The 21,661-nt window shown below is 43.9% G+C and overlaps 1 protein-coding gene across 1 annotated transcript; it reads right to left on the bottom strand.

The window, feature by feature from the left end:
* Positions 1-13,397: 13,397 nt before the first annotated feature.
* pgm3 (phosphoglucomutase 3) lies at positions 13,398-20,572 on the bottom strand. Its single transcript, XM_041860444.2, has 13 exons — positions 20,467-20,572; positions 19,733-19,941; positions 19,201-19,385; positions 18,646-18,713; positions 18,380-18,513; positions 17,948-18,143; positions 17,103-17,260; positions 16,512-16,595; positions 16,334-16,432; positions 16,116-16,235; positions 14,423-14,545; positions 14,101-14,274; positions 13,398-13,933 (listed from the first exon to the last, which is right to left on the bottom strand). The coding sequence occupies exons 2-13, from the start codon at positions 19,937-19,939 to the stop codon at positions 13,847-13,849; spliced, it is 1,635 nt and encodes a 544-aa protein (XP_041716378.1). The 5' UTR covers positions 19,940-19,941; positions 20,467-20,572; the 3' UTR covers positions 13,398-13,846.
* Between the last annotated feature and the right edge of the window lie 1,089 nt (positions 20,573-21,661).

Genomic DNA, 21,661 nt, shown 5'->3' with positions numbered 1-21,661 from the left:
CACAGCTACTGCATATGAAATGCTTTGTACAACCCTGACTTTGGCCACCTCATTCTCCTTTACCCTTGTGGGGCATTCAGAAGACGTGGCTTCATGATTCCCACCGCAATTACAATGTGACATTTTTATAACACATAATATGATATTTTCCACATCTTATACATCTCGGCTTCTCCCTTTCTACATGACCAAAAGCTTTACAATGTTCACATTGGCCTTGGGATAAATGCTCTAACTCTGTTGTTAATATACCCTAACCGCACTTAATTAGGGAGAGACTCCATTTCAAAAAACAAAAGAACAGAAACTCTCCACTTTTTCCCCATTCACCACTCGATTCATCCGACGTGCTTCGATCACTCCAGGAATATTTTTAATCTCTTCCAAATCAATTTACCACGAAACGCCAGATATAACCCCCTTGAGGGGTGCCCTGTTCCAAAGAGACACACACATCACAATGCACGTTCCTTCTGATCCGCAGAATCACAAAAAAATCAAAACAAGCCCGCCTCTCGTGATCCTCACATCCTTCACTTTACCCAGCACTCTCTCCACCAGTTTGGATAACTCAAATGGTTTCTTCAATATTGGTACTCTGCTCAGCTGCTCCATATTAACAAACCGTACTCCTACTAGATACGAAAGGTCATTCACATCACTGTACCCTACTTTGCTCCGTTTTCCATTATTTTGAACAATACTCAAATTCTCCTTGATTCTACCGCCATTGTATTCAGAGTCATCCGCTTCCGCCATCTTCCCATTTCCCTTGACCTGTCTAACTCGAGGGTTCAGTCAATCTCCTGCTCCGTCATCCATGCCGGTTTACAGTTCGTGGGAAACGACCAAACAGATGAGGGAGTGTGATGACGTGTGTGTCGACCCGCTTGCAGGGGCAAACGAGAGATGCATTTATTTTATCTAGTGATCCATCAATTATTTGGTTATTTATTAGTCTAAAACTAACCGTTCTAAATGCAAGTGGTAATCGGATGTCTTATTCAAACTCAGCTTGCAAGCTTATCATGATGTTTGCGCTTACTCATAGTTACTTGTCAAAATAGGTTTACTTCAATATCTACATTGTTTTTAAAATGGCATCTGAACAAACAAATTGTGCATTCCACATTGTGACAAAACAAATAAATAAAGGGAAAAGGGGAATGGGAAAAAATGTAATTGCACCACCATCTAACCCTGCACCTATACACACCACATCCCACTACTTGGCTCTAAACGATCCTACACCAGGCTGTCGTCCTGGGAGAATGGAAGCCCTTCTCTCAAAACTTCCTGTAGATCTTCTGCACTAAAATCTCTCACACCCAAATATTTATCTGCTGCTGAAACTACCACATCTATCTTCTGTGCTTTCTGTTCCATCAGTGCAGTGCAGTTGATCACCATGGCTATAAATGCAAGAAATCCAACCTTACTAAAACTCATCCTCTCTGTCTCTCTCTCTTCAGGCCTACTCACTGGGGGGCTCCCATTCGACTCACTCACCCTTGGGCTATCCTCTACTCTCTTCACTGCATCAGCATAGGAAACTTACTGCCCCACTCGAACTATGGCAATCTCAACTTGTCTCTCTCCCTCCCAGGCCACGTCGGATCCCAGTTGCATGGGATCCCCACAGTTGACACACAGTACTTTCTCTATGCCCTCCTGCACACTTCTCACATCGTGGGATCTCCCTTCTACACACTGCTGCAACATGTCCGAATCCTTGGCACCTAAAGAACCAAAGCGGGTTCAGAACGTAGGCCCTCACAGAATAGTAAATATAACCTAACCTGACCTTATCAGGAAGAAACTCTGTGTCAAAGCTCAACAAGACAGACAGGGTATTCTCAGTCTCGCCATTGCCACCGGGTCTACGTCTCACCAAACGGCGGGCGTCAGAAACACAAGGAATATTAGTTTTCATTTGATCCACCTCTACACTCAACGCTACCCCACTGATCACCACTTTTAGCGGCACCCTGCTCTGGAGAGCAAAGCACACCACAGGTTGAGCCCAGAGCCACGTGACGAAGCGCCCACTTCCTCTGGGAGACGGATACCCCCAAAATTTAAACAATTCCACTTCTCAAAACTTTCACAGATGTAACCATTCCCAGTTTGTCCTTCACCCAGCCCGACACAATGTATGGGTAGGCCAAAAAGCTGGAATCCACTCCGCAGGTATGCCCACTTCATCCTGGACTGGCTCAACCCCAAAGATCTCACCACTGCCATCAGACTCCATTTCAAAATCATCAAGGTTCTCAACAGAGCATGAAGACCTGTAAGTCATATGACTTGGTTTGTAATCAGCAGATGTAGGTACAGTGAGGGAAAAAAGTATTTGATCCCCTGCTGATTTTGTACGTTTGCCCACTGACAAAGAAATGATCAGTCTATCATTTTAATGGTAGGTTTATTTGAACAGTGAGAGACAGAATAACAACAAAGAAATCCTGAAAAACGCATGTAACATTTTTTATAAATTGATTTGCATTTTAATGAGGGAAATAAGTATTTGACCCCCTCTCAATCAGAAAGATTTCTGTCTCCCAGGTGTCTTTTATACAGGTAACGAGCTGAGATTAGGAGCACACTCTTAAAGGGAGTGCTCCTAATCTCAGCTTGTTACTTGTATAAAAGACCCTGTCCACAGAAGTAATCAATCAATCAGATTCCAAACTCTGCACCATGGCCAATACCAAAGAGCTCTCCAAGGATGTCAGGGACAAGATTGAGACCTACACAAGACTGGAATGGGCTACAAGACCATCGCCAAGCAGCTTGGTGAGAAGGTGACAACAGTTGGTGCGATTATTCGCAAATGGAAGAAACACAAAATAACTGTCAATCTCCCTCGGCCTGGGGCTCCATGCAAGATCTCACCTCGTGGAGTTGCAATGATCATGAGAACGGTGAGGAATCAGCCCAGAACTACACGGGAGGATCTTGTCAATGATCTCAAGGCAGCTGGGACCATAGTCACCAAGAAAACAATTGGTAACACACTACGCCGTGAAGGACTGAAATCCTGCAGCGCCCGCAAGATCCCCCTGCTCAAGAAAGCACATATACAGGCCCATCTGAAGTTTGCCAATGAACATCTGAATGATTCAGAGGAGAACTGGGTGAAAGTGTTGTGGTCAAATGAGACCAAAATCGAGCTCTTTGGCATCAACTCAACTCGCCGTGTTTGGAGGAGGAGGAACGCTGCCTATGACCCCAAGAACACCATCCCCACCGTCAAACATGGAGATGGAAACATTATGCTTTGGGGGTGTTTTTCTGCTAAGGGGACAGGACAACTTCACCGCATCAAAGGGATGATGGACAGGGCCATGTACCGTCAAATCTTGGGTGAGAACCTCCTTCCCTCAGCCAGTGCATTTAAAATGGGTCGTGGATGGGTATTCCAGCATGACAATGACCCAAAACACACGGCCAAGGCAACAAAGGAGTGGCTCAAGAAGAAGCACATTAAGGTCCTGGAGTGGCCTAGCCAGTCTCCAGACCTTAATCCCATAGAAAATCTGTGGAGGGAGCAAAAGGTTCAAGTTGCCAAACGTCAGCCTCGAAACCTTAATGACTTGGAGAAGATCTGCAAAGAGGAGTGGAACAAAATCCCTCCTGAGATGTGTGCAAACCTGGTGACCAACTACAAGAAACGTCTGACCTCTGTGATTGCCAACAAGGGTTTTGCCACCAAGTACTAAGTCATGTTTTGCAGAGGGGTTAAATACTTATTTCCCTCATTAAAATGCAAATCAATTCATAACATTTTTGACATGGGTTTTCCTGGATTTTGTTGTTGTTATTCTGTCTCTCACTGTTCAAATAAACCTACCATTAAAATTATAGACTGATCATGTCTTTGTCAGTGGGCAAACGTACAAAATCAGCAGGGGATCAAATACTTTTTTCCCTCACTGTATGTACACATCGAACGAAGGTGTATACTCAGGAGACGAATCTCTGATCTTAACAGCACCATTCTTACGCTTCTGCGTTATTGCACTTCTTCCGTCGATCTCTCTATTTGGTCCTCAAACTTGAACTCGAGATATGCCATTTCGAAAATGAGGCTTTTCCCACAAACCGAAATACGGGTCATCACACTCCCTCATCTGATTGGTCGGGTAGGTGAGCCTTCTGAGCCGGCATACGTGTCATCACATTCCCTCATCTGATTGGTCGAGTAGGCTGGCCTTCTGACTTTGTGGCTGTGGTAACTAGTGACTACCAATAGAAAATGGTCAGCTAATCAATTTGCAGTGCATCACTCAATGCTGTTCTGACGGCGACTGGGGAGTGCTATGCTTGTGTTCCACGAAGTTGGTTCCGGGTTGATAAATGGTGGGAAAAGGCACATCTCCTGTCGTCTATGAAATTAGCTAGTAAAGATAATATTGTTACAGTACCGAAGTATCCTAACAATGGAAATATATTATATTTCTATGAGCCTAACACAGAGATAGTTAGAGGACGCAACATTGTGTCTGTCCCATTATGGCGTCTGTGAGAGCATGGGCAGCTCCATTGAAGCCATCTCCATTTTGAAGTAGGCAATGTTCTTCTTCTACTACTTCTTTGAGTTGGTAAACAACTGAAAGGGTGGTACTATGACTTGCTTTGCTCTCCGAGGCAGGGTGTCGTTGGAATGAGTGATAACTGGGGTGGCATTAAGTGTTGAGGAGGAGTAATTGAAATGGAAGATTCCCTGTGTATGTGACGTCCGCCGTTTGGTGCTACGCAGACCTGGTGGAGAGCATGGTGAAACAGAGAAGACATTGTTTGTTCTTCTGAGTTTTGATGCAGAGTCTTTACTCGACAAAGTTAAGTTAGGATGTGTCAGGTACCCCATGAGAGCTTTTGTCCTGAACCCATTACAGTGTTTTAGGTGCCAAGCTTATGGTCATGTTGCAGCAGTGTGTAGGAAAGAGATTCCTAGATGTGAGAAGTGTACAGGAGGGCATGAGACAAAGGATTGTGTATTACCTACCAGTGAAAGAGGTTGTGTGTGTTAACTGTATGGGTACTCATGGTGCTGGAGATCAGAAGTGTGTGGTGAGAGAAAGGCAGGTTGAGGTTGCCAGGATCAGAGTAGTACAGAAGGTGTCATATGCTGAGGCAGTGAAGAGAGTAGTAGATGCAGATAGGTCCAGGGCGATGAAGCCTAAGAGGATCCCTGTGAGTGGGCCGAGGACAATAGAGAGTGATAGGAATAAAATGTACTTCAGTATGGTTGAATTCTTAGTGGTTATCAACTGTACCGCAGAAATGGAACATAAATCACAGAAGATAGCTGTGGTGGTGGCAGCTGCCGAGAAGTACTTGGATGTACGACATTTTACTGCAGAAGAGTTACAAGCTGTGTTGAGCGATAGTGTCCCGTCCTCCCACAAAGTGTAATGAATTCTCACTCCAGAACAGTAGGGGGAAACACAGGGCTAGATACAGTAAGAAAGAGATGAATAGGGAGCCCATGACTAGCCTCACACTCCAGTACAGCACACGGTTGAGATCCACCCAATACAAATTTACAGGAAAAGAACTGAAAGGGTGCATACTGCCACCTGGTGTGTTGTTTGAACAGGTATAAAGTCAAGGTTGGTGATTTACTGCCATCTGCAGTTATGGACTGTTTGCTCACAAGTATAATTAATTGGCTGATCCCTACTGATGACCTGGATGGAATCCAGGTCATGTGATACTTCCTTAACCCATTGGAAGTCCCACCCAGTTGACTACTTAAAAATGGTGAAAGTCCTCTATGGTGCTTCCCATGCTAAAACAGGCTTTTGGGCACTAGAGTCCTCTATCTATCTCTACGAGCCTAACAGGGTAGAGGCATGCGACTGTGAATTGTGAGCTGGTTGGTCCGTTTGAATTAATTGGTTGCAGGTGTGACAGAGAACGCACCTTCACCTGTTTGCTACCAAATGGTGGTGCATGCATTGAATTTCCTTCTAGAGCAGAGAAGGAAAGGTAGGGAGAAAGCTGAGGTGCATTCAATTAGCTTGAAAGTTTGTTACGTTGCGGAACGGTTTATATTGAAAGACACCTTTCCCCAAACCGTTCATGTACATTCTTGAACAGACCATGAGGTACATTTGCTCCTGTTTGGTGGGTGTGGCCAGCTGTGGCTTGAAGCAATTAGTGACGTATTTAAAGGGCAGTGGCCATGCTGACAGCATTCCCCAACCCACAAACCAACCCCTCCCCATTTTTCAACTGGTCGTTCAGTACAGCACCGTTTCCATTCAATTGAACGTTCCAGAATGTAAAAATGTACTGAACACAGCTCTGCTGCTGTCCCTGTTCCATCAGATATATAGCAGTTGCAAAACAACTTTCATTCACTGTTGACTAATCTTATTAAAGGTCCAATGCAACCATTTAAATCTCAATATCAAATAATTTCTGGGTAACAAATAAGTACCTTACTGTGATTGTTTTCAATTAAAATGGTCAAAAAGAAACAAAAAAAGCTTCTTAGCAAAGAGCAATTTCTCAAGCAAGAATTTTGCTAGGGCTGTCTAGGAGGGGTCTGAGTGGGGAGGGGAAAACTGAAAACTAGCTGTTATTGGCAGAGAGGTTTGGAACTCTTTTTCTTATTGGTCTACTAACTAATTTACTGCCTGGTAGGTCAAACCTCCAACCCACCAAAACAGGCTGAAATTCTAGGCGGTCTTTTCAAACAGCTTTTACACTAAAAGGGCAATATCATAATTTTCACAATTTCACAGTATTATTCCAACGCTTATAGTGTGGAAATATATACAGTTGAAGTCAGAAGTTTACATACACCTTAGCCAAATACATTTAAACTCAGTTTTTCACAATTCCTGACATTTAATCCTAGTAAAAGGGTCAGTTAAGATTACCACTTTATTTTAATAATGTGAAATGTCAGAATAATAGTAGAGAGAATTATTTATTTCAGCTTTTCTTTCATCACATTCCCAGTGGGTCAGAAGTTTACATACACTCAATTAGTATTTGGTAGCATTGCCTTTAAATTATTTATCTTGGGTCAAATGTTTCAGGTAGCCTTTCACAAGCTTCCCACAATAGGTTGGTTGAATTTTGGCCCATTCCTCCTGACAGAGCTGGTGTAACGGAGTCAGGTTTGTAGGCCTCCTTGCTCGCACACGCTTTTTCAGTTCTGCCCACACATTTTCTATAGGATTGAGGTCAGGGCTTTGTGATGGCCACTCCAATACATTGACTTTGTTGTCCTTAAGCCATTTTGCCACAACTTTGGAAGTATGCTTGGGGTCGTTGTCCATTTGGAAGACCCATTTGCGACCAAGCTTTAACTTCCTGACTGATGTCTTGAGATGTTGCTTCAATATATCCACATAATTTTCCTTCCTCATGATGCCATCTATTTTGTGAAGTGCACCAGTCCCTCCTGCAGCAAAGCACCCCCACAGCATGATGCTGCCACCCCCGTGCTTCACGGTTGGGATGGTGTTCTTCGGCTTGCAAGCCACCCCCTTTTTCCTCCAAACAATACAGTGGGGAAAAAAAGTATTCAGCCACCAATTGTGCAAGTTCTCCCACTTAAAAAGATGAGAGAGGCCTGTAATTTTCATCATAGGTACACGTCAACTATGACAGACAAAATGAGATTTTTTTTCTCCAGACAATCACATTGTAGGATTTTTAATGAATTTATTTGCAAATTATGGTGGAAAATAAGTATTTGGTCAATATCAAAAGTTTCTCAATACTTTGTTATATACCCTTTGTTGGCAATGACACAGGTCAAACGTTTTCTGTAAGTCTTCACAAGGTTTTCACACACTGTTACTGGTATTTTGGCCCATTCCTCCATGCAGATCTCCTCTAGAGCAGTGATGTTTTGGGGCTGTCGCTGGGCAACACAGACTTTCAACTCCCTCCAAAGATTTTCTATGGGGTTGAGATCTGGAGACTGGCTAGGCCACTCCAGGACCTTGAAATGCTTCTTACGAAGCCACTCCTTCGTTGCCCGGGCGGTGTGTTTGGGATCATTGTCATGCTGAAAGACCCAGCCACGTTTCATCTTCAATGCCCTTGCTGATGGAAGGAGGTTTTCACTCAAAATCTCACGATACATGGCCCCATTCATTCTTTCCTTTACACGGATCAGTCGTCCTGGTCCCTTTGCAGAAAAAACAGCCCCAAAGCATGATGTTTCCACCCCCATGCTTCACAGTAGGTATGGTGTTCTTTGGATGCAACTCAGCATTCTTTGTCCTCCAAACACGATGAGTTGAGTTTTTACCAAAAAAGTTCTATTTTGGTTTCATCTGAACATATGACATTCTCCCAATCCTCTTCTGGATCATCCAAATGCACTCTAGCAAACTTCAGACGGGCCTGGACATGTACTGGCTTAAGCAGGGGGACACGTCTGGCACTGCAGGATTTGAGTCCCTGGCGGCGTAGTGTGTTACTGATGGTAGGCTTTGTTACTTTGGTCCCAGCTCTCTGCAGGTCATTCACTAGGTCCCCCCATGTGGTTCTGGGATTTTTGCTCACCGTTCTTGTGATAATTTTGACCCCACGGGGTGAGATCTTGCGTGGAGCCCCAGATCGAGGGAGATTATCAGTGGTCTTGTATGTCTTCCATTTCCTAATAATTGCTCCCACAGTTGATTTCTTCAAACCAAGCTGCTTACCTATTGCAGATTCAGTCTTCCCAGCCTGGTGCAGGTCTACAATTTTGTTTCTGGTGTCCTTTGACAGCTCTTTGGTCTTGGCCATAGTGGAGTTTGGAGTGTGACTGTTTGAGGTTGTGGACAGGTGTCTTTTATACTGATAACAAGTTCAAACAGGTGCCATTAATACAGGTAACAAGTGGAGGACAGAGGAGCCTCTTAAAGAAGAAGTTACAGGTCTGTGAGAGCCAGATATCTTGCTTGTTTGTAGGTGACCAAATACTTATTTTCCACCATAATTTGCAAATAAATTCATTAAAAATCCTACAATGCGATTTTCTGGAAAAGAAAATCTCAATTTGTCTGTCATAGCGACAGCCCCAAAACATCACTGCTCTAGAGGAGATCTGCATGGAGGAATGGGCCAAAATACCAGCAACAGTGTGTGAAAACCTTGTGAAGACTTACAGAAAACGTTTGACCTGTGTCATTGCCAACAAAGGGTATATAACAAAGTATTGAGAAACTTTTGTTATTGACCAAATACTTATTTTCCACCATAATTTGCAAAAAATTCATAAAAAATCCTACAATGTGATTTCCTGGATTATTTTTTCTCATTTTGTCTGTCATAGTTGACGTGTACCTATGATTAAAATTACAGGCCTCTCTCATCTTTTTAAGTGGGAGAACTTGCACAATTGGTGGCTGACTAAATACTTGTTTTCCCCACTGTATATATTTAAAGGGAAAAATCAGTCTCAGCGTAATTCCGTTACCATTTTTTTTATTTATTTTTTATTTCACCTTTATTTAACCAGGTAAGCCAGTTGAGAACAGGTTCTCATTTACAACTGCGACCTGGCCAAGATAAAGCAAAGTAGTGCAATAAAAACAACACAGAGTTACATATGGGGTAAAAAAAAAAACATATGAAATACAACAGAAAATATATATACAGTGTGTGCAAATGTAGCAAGTTATGGAGGTAAGGCAATAAATAGGCTATAGTGCAGAATAATTACAATAGTATTAACACTGGAATGCTAGATGTGCAAGAGATGATGTGCAAATAGAGATACTGGGGTGCAAAAGAGCAAAATAAATAACAATATACGGATGAGGTAGTTGGGTGGGCTAATTTCAGATGGGCTGTGTACAGGTGCAGTGATCGGTAAGGTGCTCTGACAACTGATGCTTAAAGTTATTGAGGGAGATAAGAGTCTCCAGCTTCAGAGATTTTTGCAATTCGTTCCAGTCATTGGCAGCAGAGAACTGGAAGGAATGGCGGCCAAAGGAGGTGTTGGCTTTGGGAATGACCAGTGAGATATACCTGCTGGAGCGCAGACTACGGGTGGGTGCTGCTATGGTGACCAATGAGCTAAGATAAGGCGGGGATTTGCATAGCAGTGATTTATAGATGGCCTGGAGCCAGTGGGTTTGACGACGAACATGTAGTGAGGACCAGCCAACAAGAGCGTACAGGTCACAGTGGTGGGTAGTGTATGGGGCTTTGGAGACAAAACGGATGGCACTGTGATAGACTACATCCAATTTGCTGAGTAGAGTGTTGGAGGCTATTTTGTAAATGACATCGCCGAAGTCAAGGATCGGTAGGATAGTCAGTTTTACGAGGGCATGTTTGGCAGCATGAGTGAAGGAGGCTTTGTTGCGAAATAGGAAGCCGATTCTAGATTTAACTTTGGATTGGAGATTCTTTATGTGAGTCTGGAAGTTGAGTTTACAGTCTAACCAGACACCTAGATATTTGTAGTTGTCCACATACTCTAGGTCAGACCCGTCGAGAGTGGTGATTCTAGTCGGGTGGGCGGGTGCTAGCAGCGTTCGATTGAAAAGCATGCATTTAGTTTTACTAGTGTTTAAGAGCAGTTGAAGGCTACTGAAGGATTGTTGTATGGCATTGAAGCTCGTTTGGAGGTTTGTTAACACAGTGTCCAATGAAGGGCCAGATGTATACAAAATGGTGTCGTCTGCGTAGAGGTGGATCTGAGAGTCACCAGCAGCAAGAGCGACATCATTGATATACACGGAGAAAAGTGTCGGCCCAAGAATTGAACCCTGTGGCACCCCCATAGAGACTGCCATAGGTCCAGACAACAGGCCCTCCGATTTGACCATGGAATTGCCCTTAGTGTGACATCTGGTCATCACAGGCATGCATTTACACGACTGCTGTAATGACCTGCTAATTACTTTTTATGACAGGTTATGAGTTACAAGGGGAGATTGTGGATGGGCAGACTGATGGGCAACCAATTAGCGACTTACTGTGAAAACTGCATGGGAGGCTGGGTTAGGAGGTTTACACAGAAAGGAAGGAAGCAAATTCACAGAAGGAACGAGTAGGCTTGCCCCTCTCAGGAAATTGAGGAGCTGATGCAGCAGATGTACACTACCATTCAAAAGTTTGGGGTCACTTAGAAATGTCCTTGTTTTCGAAAGAAAAGCCATTTTTTGTTCATTAAAATAACCTAAAATTGATTTGAAATACAGTGTATACATTGTTAATGTTGTAAATGGCTATTGTAGCTGGAAACTGCTGATTTTTAATGGAATATCAACATAGGCGTACAGAGGCCCATTATCAGCAACCATCTGTCCTGTGTTCCAATGGCACGTTGTGTTTGCTAATCCAAGTTTATCATTTTAAAAGGCTAATTGATCATTAGAAAACCATTCTGCAATTATGTTAGCACAGCTGAAAACTGTTGTGCTGATTAAAGAAGCAATAAAACTGGCCTTCTTGAGACTAGTTGAGTATCTGGACCATTAGCAATTGTGGGTTCGATTACAGTATCAAAATGGCCAGAAACAAATAACTTTCTTCTGAAACTCGTCAGTCTATTCTTGTTCTGAGAAATGAAGGCTATTCCATGCGAGAAATTTCCAAGAAACTGAAGATCTCGTACAACGCTGTGTACTACTCCCTTCACAGAACAGCGCAAACTGGCTCTAACCAGAATAGAAAGAGGAGTGGGAAGCCACGGTGCACAACTGAGCAAGAGGACAAATACATTAGTGTCTAGTTTGAGAAACAGACGCCTCACAGGTCCTCAACTGGCAGCTTCATTAAATACTACCCGCAAAACACTAGTCTCAACGTCAACAGTGAAGAGGCGACTCCGGGATGCTGACCTAGGCAGAGTTGACACCACCGGTCAACAGATTAAGAACATGGATGTGTTTATGTGTGTGTGTGTAGATCCTAAACCTAGAGGGTGAGTTGGAGTCCATGAAGACGAGGAATGAGTCTCTGGAGAATCAGATTCGTGATGCTGTGGGGAAACGCAAGAAAAAAGAAGAGACACTTCTGGTGAGTATTGCTACTTTCACAACAAATCTTTACTGTAGAAAGAAGCACGGCAGGTCAACACTCTTTTAGAAGTGGGCAACAAGTGAGTTCTTTCAAATGGACTCTAACAGCAGCTTAGAATTGGCTCCCTATGACCTAAAAGCTTGTGTGTGTTTCCCACAGGAGCGTATTGAGGGGCTGAAGCTGGAGCTGAAGGTGATGAAGGAGAAGATAGCTCTGCTGCTGAGGGAGTACCAGGAGCTGCTCAACGTCAAGATGGCCCTGGAGATTGAGATCACCACCTACAGGTGACCATCACACCTTCCCCAATATTCTAAACAGGCTTCTGCTCCTCTCGCGTCTCATCTCCTTCTTGAATGACAGAAGTGGACAGGTGAAAGCAAATTCACAGTAGGACTCATCCATATTGCTTTCACCTATCCTGGGTTTCTCAGATCTGTGGAGGAGATGAAAAAGAGAAGAAAAGGAAAGGCAGCAACACAAGTCTTTTGATATGGTTATTCTTTTGATACGTTAGTAAGTGTACGTGTGTTTTCTCATGTCTACTCTGTGGCTGTGCATTTGGCCGGGCGCTGATCGAGGGCGAAGACACCCGTCTCATTACCATGGTACAGATCATGTCTCTGGGTGGCGGAAGAGGGGGCATGGCCATCAGTGCTAGCATGAATGCTAGCTCTGCCTCTGTTAGCGCTGCCTCTGGGAACAGGTATGGTGCCGAGCTGGGCGGAGCCCTCAGTAATGGACGTAAAGGAAATGGAGGCGACAAAGAGGCCCCTGATGGGGCGGTGGAGGTGAAATCAACAGAGAGCCAGACGGAGAGCTACGAGGAACAGTCAGTGGAGATGACTGAGCGGAAGACTCTTCTCATCAGGTCGTGCAAGCCTGGGACATAACCTCAATCATAACCTATGATCTATCAATAAAATATGAGATACCAGTAATCTGTTTTGTCATCTGAAAATATGCTAATGGTAGCCATTTTTGTATACATTTGTGTCACTCAGTATCATTTTCTCTCAGAACAGTTAAGACAGAAGACATGTATGAGAGTGACACACAGGAACACACCATTACCATCTCCGGAGCTGCTGACGACACAGACGAGGATTAGAGCTGGGAGTCCAGGCTCCTAACTACTGCAACAGCTTAGGAGAATGTTAGACCAATACCCTTTAGACCTAAGCCCCAGCCCTTCCACCCTTGCCCCCACAAATGCATCCTACACCAACCCCCAATTATAATATTTTCTCTTGATATGGTCATTTCAGAGAGTATACCTGTATTTGGGTTATTCCGTTCCGTTATAAGTCAATTAAGTTTATGTAGTAACACATGCCATTTATTCCATGTAACTAGAGGTTTTTTGAGAGGATACGAACTAAAAGAAATGCAGCACAAGTTTGATGTCAGTTTCACTTTCATATCTTTACTCTTGGTGTTCAACAATTACATAGCAGCACAGTCTTTCCAGTTGAGATCTGTTCAAAGCAGTGTAGTTACTCAGATATGAACGGAAATGCTAAATTGATCTACAATAATAACTGGTAATGTAAACACTTTTAGAATTACATGGGAATAGGACCAAACCAATACATTGACAGAGGATTAAGGTTGGGTAAAAAATGGGATTACAATTTTAACTTTGTTTAGCATATGCTCCCTTCACATTGACTGAAATCAATCACATTTTTCTGACTCATAGAAAATTAGCAATAATACAGTATTAAATGCTTTGGCACCCGATTAAAAAGGCTACAAAATGGACTGGACGTACAATCATGGGTTCAGGAAGTGTGGTCATCTTCAGGAGATGACAGGAGTTTTCAATAGACTTAAAATTGCATAGTGTGTGTGTTTATAACGGTTTGGGCTCCTCTCCTACTCCTCCTGCGAGGCGGTACACTGCCAGGCTAACTTCATGTGCCAGGGCATCGGCACTCTCCTGTAACACACAGAAACACATCACCATTATCCCCATCAGACAGTGAGAGACAGAAAAATAAAGTTAAAAGGCATAGTGAGTGAACAAGAAAAGGTGAATTGAGTGGATCACTATCACTCCATGTGTCCTATTAAAAGTAGGTTGTAGTCTCAGCATCTCAGTCCCACCTGTGTGTCTGCCTCAGCGTACACTCGGACCACATCCTCCGTGCCAGAGGGGCGGACAAAGGAGCGTGCCTGTCTGTACTTCTTCACCAGGCTGTCTATGGCCTCCTGCAGACCTGCTGGACTCACTGTTCTCCTCTCTGCATCTGTAGTGTCAATCACCCGCCGGTCTGCCACCTATAGGCCACACAACACTGCAACTGTGAGGCACTGGGATAAACGGTGTTAAAACATATGTACTAGATTTCTTTATTATACAGTCATTTATAGTAACATACGATGCAACTCCCTGAGTGCACACACGCACGCACACACAAACACACACCTTGACTTTGAGCTGTCTGTTGGGCAGGTCTGTGTAGATGGCATCCCATTGTTGTACTGTCATCCCTCTGATGGCTAACACAGCCTCAATCAGCAGCATGTCAGAAATAGCATCTCCTACTGTCTACAGAGAGAGAGAGAGAAGAAATGTAAGTAATGCACACAGGATTTGACCCTTCATTGCAATGACCGTGTGTAGTCCCCTGAATTGCTAAAAAGGTTGACTGTGGGTGTTTCTCAATATGCATACTACCGTGCTCCACACTCTCATGCGCCTAGTGCATTCTCAGAGGATGTTCTCTTGAGTACATTCTTGTGAGGACGAGAGTGTGGAGATCGCATAAAAACACTACCTTTGAGAAGCACTCACACTTCAACCTACAGTATTACCTCACGCTGCACCTCCCCCTCCCACATTGTCGGAACCTTCTTCCAGCCAGGACAATGGCAACAATAAAGACAAAACAAGATATACACAAAGCAAACGTTTTACTTCATAACTATCAGCTAGCTATATGTGAATAGTAATAATCTAGCTTACCAGATAGTTTAATAGGCAAAAATGACTTAAAACTAATGTTATGCAAGGTAGATGTCAATTCTCTGTTGGTAGCTAGTTACCAATTCTGGCTAACAGTATTAGCTAGCCAGTTAGCCCTATTGACTTACTATGGGCTTGCGATCTACGCATTCTACAATGGGTATTGGTAGGCAGGTAAACATGCTGAAATTAACACAAAATGTATTTATTAAAAGGCCCAAAAACATGATTTTCACACTGAGGTTGGAATAATACTGTGAAATTGTGAAGATGATGATAATGCCCTTTTAGTGTAAGGGCTGAGACAGACCAATAGCGTTTGCTGGCCGAGAGTACTTAGCACCTCTGAATGTAATTTACAAACTGAGTGTGCACCAATTTTATATGTAGAATCGTGTGAAAAATGTCAGCAGTCAGACGTCTACAGCAGGTAGACACAGCGTGCTTAACGATCAGCAGACGAACGCTAGATCCACATTCTGTACGACGGTTTTGGTGGGATGGAGTTTTGGCCTGCCTGGTGACATCACCAGGTGGTAAATTAGTTAATAAGCCAATAATAATGGGAGTTCCTAACCTCTCTGCCAATAGATGGGTTGGTTGTTTAGCAATAAACCGATGCGTGCACAACTATGGGACAAAACAGACAGGGTTGGCTTAGATTGTTGACAACATGTAAACTATATTTAATCTCCAATGTTTATTGAATAAATAAATAATAACAACACATAGACTTCTGTCCCATTGAAGCACGCGCATAGTTTTTGTGATGTTCTCAGCTAAACCGTCTATAACAGCTAGTTTTCAGTTTTCCCCTCCCCATTCAGACCACTCCCAGACAGTCCTAGCAAAATTCTTGCTTGAGAATTTGCTCTTAGCTAAGAAGCTATTTGTTTCTTTTTGACCATTTTCATCGAAAGCAATGACATTAAGGTACTTAATTGTTACCCAGAAATGATTTGATATTGAGATAAAAATGGCAGGCAACATATGAGATGTGAATGGGCGTCATATTTCTGTCCATCCGAGAAGTGCCCGCCGTGCATTGATTTGGACTGACTGATGCATGCTCCAATTTCCGTACACGGAGCACGGTACTGTAGTATGCATATTGAGAAACACCCTGTGTTGACCTGACCATGTGCGGTCATACCTGGTTGATGAGGTTGACCGTGTTCTGCAGTAGGAGTGCAGCTCTCTTCCTCTCGTCGTTGGTGTTGGAGTCCTGGGCTAGCTGCTGGATCTTCTCCTCTGCTGCTTTACTGAACAGAACCTGAGACAGGACCGCAACACAACATAACCATAGTCAGACGGGCAGCCATTGATTGGGTGCTTTCAGTGTGAGTGTGTATGTGTATGTTGCCTACTCACTGTCCCGTGGCCATTAGCCTCAAAGTAAACACCAATGTCAAACTCCTGGGCTGCATGGTGAAGATGTTTCACTCCTGTCTTGGTACACCTCACTATCACCTGGGAGGAGGGAGGAGAGGTCAGCGCTGATAGCATGTGTGTGTTGGAAAGACTGAGGTGTGTGTGTGTGTGTCCACACCTTCATGGTATCTTCCAGGTATTGTGTAGAGCTGCCGTTAGCGTACGCCGTCTGCACCACGGCTATCTGCAGGTCAAGACCAGCCTGCATAAACCAAACACACACAGGGGGAACACAGGTCAGTGTGTGCACACTTCTGAATGAGGATGGTACTGAGTCTGTGTGTGTTATGTAGGGGCGTGTTTAAGCATCATTAATCTTGGTTAACCCAGAACTAAAGTATTGCGTAATTGGTCAGCTGCTCAATTAAGTTCTGAGTCCATACATGTTAAGAGATGAAGAGATGCTAGAATGAGGAGCAGAACTGGAACAAGTAGCTCCACCCTCTGTCTTCGCAAGTTATGGGCAAGTCTATGGGGCCGAATGTCACCTCCCCTTCCGAATTTCGAAAGATACTATACACCTGCGAAATCGTGATTTGTCCAAATAACCAGTGATGACAAACCCAAGCACCGGAACTATTGCTGCTCGTTAGCTAACGGTGCTCATAGTATAAAGACAGATCGACGGTACCACTTATGTTTACTGCAGTTTGCCCACCAGAGATGAAAGCATCATAGGTAAGTATAGCGACTGTGTGTGTGCATATACTTGTGTGAGCAGTTCTTTGAGGTAGGTGCTGATGAGAGTGGCAATCTTGTCTCCATCTAGCAGATGGAATCTCCCGGCAGAGCCGCTGTAGTAATAAACTATACGATCAGCATCGCCATCATAGGAACAGCATCGCTCCCCAGCAGTCATCTCCACACCTAGAGAGAGAGAGCGAGAAGGGTCAGAGCGAGAAGGGTCAGAGCGAGAAGGGTCAGAGCCATCCACTTCAGGAGTCTGGCTGTAGCCTACAGTATTTATACAATGGAACTCATTGAGATGTCTTCCCTCTGGTTGTCAAACATGGAAACTATAATATAACAATCCTGACTGTCCTGTATTTCATAATGAGATATAGCAGGTCTGTTTATGAGTCACCTGTAGCCTGAGACACACCCACAAGTCAAATTCCTGTTACAACACCACCGTGCATTTCGACACACCATGCGGTGAGTCCTACCTCAATAATAGTAGTCCTGTGTAGGTCAGTTGGTATGGTGCTTGCAACACCAGGGTTGTGGGATCGATTCCCACGGGGGACCAGTATGAAAAAAAAGTATGAAAATGTATGCACTCGCTACTGTAAGTCGCTCTGGGTAAGAGCGTCTGCTAAATGACTAACGTAAATAATATTAAGTAGCTTCCTCTCCTTGTTTCTTTTTCTTTCCCTTTGCAAGTGGATATTCTCCATTTAGCTTTCACTTGACTTACCCCATCTTTTCACAGCAATACAGATGCAGTGCAAATAAAATACAGAAAACTGGGCGAGGATGCTATTTGTGGTCTATTGAAATGTACACATGGAAAGAAAAAGAGACAAGGACAGGTCTAATGGACTACAGTCGCACCTTTGGGAGCTCTCTGCTGTACTTTGACGTAGTCGGCTCCACACAGGTGGTTGAGTTTTCCGCTGGAGCCGTCGTTGAAGAGGGACAGCTGCAGCTCATTCTTCAGGTAGGTCTCCATCTCACACACCTTCAGAGCCCCGATACCATTAGCCCCGTCCACCAGCAGGGCCTTCTGATCATCTGTACGGTTAGGCACCTGGAGAGAGGGGTGGAATGGATAACATTATTTTTTATGAACAAGCAATTTTTACTGCTTGCAAATGTGTATACATGATTTGTAAAACAATATACATGCTTATAACCGCTTACAAATGTGTCTACGTGATTATAAATGTTAGAATACAAATGTTGTATTTATAAAGAGTTTAGTCATGCTTATTAATGGATGTTATTATAGTGTTAAAGACAGACAGAGAGGTGATGTAGTCTTACGTTCTTAGTGAGCTGGATGAAAGCCTGGGAGAGTTTCCGGTAGTAACCTTTGACAGTGGCTTCACCATATCGACCCTGGGTGTTCTGACAGCATACCATGTAGTGCAGCTGGGGTGTGGTCACCAAGCCATAGTCTGATAGACAGGGAGAGTTACCAATCAGTGATTTCCAAACAAGAAAAATAACCAACAATCAATCACATACCAAGGTGTAGTCTAATAAGAATGACATCATAGACAGCTAAGGAAACCTAAGAGTTAACGCACCTTTACTGTGGCCTCCCAGGGCGTGGACTCCATCCAGCACTGCCTGTGATAGGCTCTCACTACTGGGCCTGAAGTAACACAACCATTCAGATTAAACGTCTAAGGAGATATCGGAGTTGCCTGACGACTCAAACTGAATTCTTCCTCTGCTTTATGTTCGCTACATAGTTCAGTCTGAAACTGCCATCGTTGAAGTCGTTTGTGGTTAAGTCAAAATGTTGTACAAAGCAAAGTAATCAGCGATTGGATCATCTCTAACCAATCAGAGTATCAAAGCCAATGATGAATTTTCTAAACGCCGCTTTACCCACGTGTGTTCTGGCCCAAACCATTGGTTTCTGGGACCAATCAGAATGGTTTGCATTCATTTGCATCACCCGGTGCCCCATGTGGGCAGAGTTTACGTATTTAAGACCATTCCATTGGTCCTAAAGTGAAATCTCCACCCACCCAGGGCACCGGGTGACGCAAAAGGAACTCGCCCCCTGTTATATTGATAACCTGGTATATTCGTGGCTATAGTTTAGTTTCTAGAGAATGATAACATCCCAGTACCTGGTGTCTTTGCCCACAAACACGCTGGCCTCTTGGGCCATGCTGATGGCCTCTCTCTCTATAACATCCTTCAGAGCGGTGAGCAGACCCTCCTGCTCCGCGTTGGCCAGCTGGGTGGCATAGCCCTCCCACGCAGGGGTCACCATCTCCCCCATGGGATCCACCAGCTTCACCCCGTTATCCTCCTGGAGAGGGGGTGATATAGTGGATGGGAAGGGAGAGGTGGCGAGACGGAAGGAAGGGGTATGAGAGGAATAGGAAGGGGTCGTTGTAGTATATTGGATAGTGAGGGAGGGAGGGAGGGAGATAAAGATGAATATTGGGATGTTGTGTAAGTCAGAAAATAAATAGTTTACCTGAAACCAAATCAATACTAGACAACCTTCCTCTAATAATATCTGAAAATCCACAGTGGCCCTGAGAGCACACCAGAATAGGACACCAGAGACTATCAGTTAAAGAGAGACTCTGAAGCAACACAGACACAGTGAATGATTAATAGGCTAGTGAATGCACTTCATGTTTTGTTCACCTCAGGGTTGTGTGACGCAGTGACCATGACTCCGATGGTGGCCTTAGTCTTCTTGGAGCGGAGTGTGGCCAGTAAACCCATTCGGAACATGACGTGGTCTAGCTGCTTAGCGTTGGTGCGGAACCCAGCAGTACCATACTGTAGGACCAACCCTACAGGCTTAGGGTGAACAGCAGACTTCTGGGATACTTCCTCAAACTGGGCCATTCCTGAAACACATAACAGGGAAACAAAGGGGATGTCTTGATAGTCTGATGTGGGTTCCTCTCTTCAGCTCCTCTCCTTCATAACATGTAGCTTATAGTCTTCAAGAAGGGGCTAAACATTTTAGGAACCCCAAAGAATCATCATGACCTGATATTCATTCTGAACACCTTACAATAATAACGATGACTGCCATATAGCTTTCTAAACACTATTACAATATTTGATCTGTCAATTTAATGAGGTGACTGAGAAAACATGTTCATCATGCATTCGTCGTTAATACACCATAAATCTAGGCCCTACTAGGGCATACTTTACGGGGCAAAGGTGTATCTGTGCTGAACATTGATGTCAACTAACATTAGCTAGCTAGCTCGCTAGCTAATGCAGAAACATAATTGAGCTCCTCTGACAGACTGATATGCAACATGCGCGCAGTGTAATTTACTTGTTACAAGATAAATAGACTACAGGCTATTCATTTCGAAATACTTACTAAACTGATCAATTGTTTTTATTTCACTTACTTGCAGTTGTTGAAGAAGACGCTAGCAGGGAAGTGGAGTGAATGGAAAGCTTCCTGATTCTCCTAGCGACGTGGCTGCAGTTCAGGGTTCATCACGTGACCACGCCCTTCTTCTTCTTCTTCAGTGGGGTTTATCGGCGGTTGGCATCCAACATTATGGTGCATTACCGCCACCTACCGTACTGGAATGTGGGCCAGAGACAGGGAGAAACTAAATCCTACCTGCCAACCCCGTTTCTCTTAAAAAATATAAAATATTTGAGACTATATCTAATGACGTTCTGCTCAATATACTCTAAACTAATTTCCTGTATCCCCTTCTCCCTCATACTAAATCTCATCCTCGCTCTTTCCCTCTGATACTGCCCACACTGAAGCAATACATGCTCCACAGTCTCTATTTCCTGACAATAATCACACTTTCCTGATGGATGCTTTCCTATCACGTTTAATGTCTTATTCAACTGGCTGTGTCCCACCCTTAATCTTGTAAAAACAGCCTCCTCTCTTCTGTCCCTTCCTGCCGTCCTCCCCAACTTTCCTCTGTACTTGAAATAAATGCCTTCCCTTATTATTTATATTCCACTGCTCCTGCCATATCTTCACCATCACTGTATATATCAGTCTTTTTGCCTCTGCCTTGCTCATTGACACTTCAACATCCCCACTACTAAGTGCTTGTTTAGCCTGTTTATCTACAGCCTCGTTCCCCTCCACCCCCATATGGGCTGGAACCCAAGTAAATCTTATCTGAATACCCATCTGTTTAATCCTGCCATGGGTTTGTAGCACCTCATAAAGCAGGTATTGTCTTCTACGTGAGCTAAAGGACTGGAGACTCATTAACACTGCACATGAGTCAGAGCAAATAACTATTCTATCTGGCTTAACTTCCTCCACCCACTGCAAGGCCAACAGTACGGCCTTCAGCTCCACCGTATATACAGCCAGATTATCTGTAATACGTTTCCTGAATTCCACCCCACACTCCTGCACTACAAATGCTGACCCAGTACGTCCTGTCCTTGGATCTTTTGAACCATCTGTGTAAATGGCCACAAAATTCTGATACACAGTTTCCAGACGTCTCTTAAAGAAATCAGCTGGATCAACCCCCTCCCTATCTTTCTGTATTCTCTCCAACACTTCTAGATCAACTACTGGAGGCGGGAGTAGCCATGGTGGATTTACAGAAA

The sequence above is a fragment of the Coregonus clupeaformis genome, chromosome 33 (assembly GCF_020615455.1).
Source record: "Coregonus clupeaformis isolate EN_2021a chromosome 33, ASM2061545v1, whole genome shotgun sequence".
NCBI classification, from domain to species: Eukaryota; Metazoa; Chordata; class Actinopteri; order Salmoniformes; family Salmonidae; genus Coregonus; species Coregonus clupeaformis.
The sequence above is the reverse complement of the archived record's forward strand: the minus strand, read 5'-3'. Positions and strand labels throughout refer to the sequence as shown.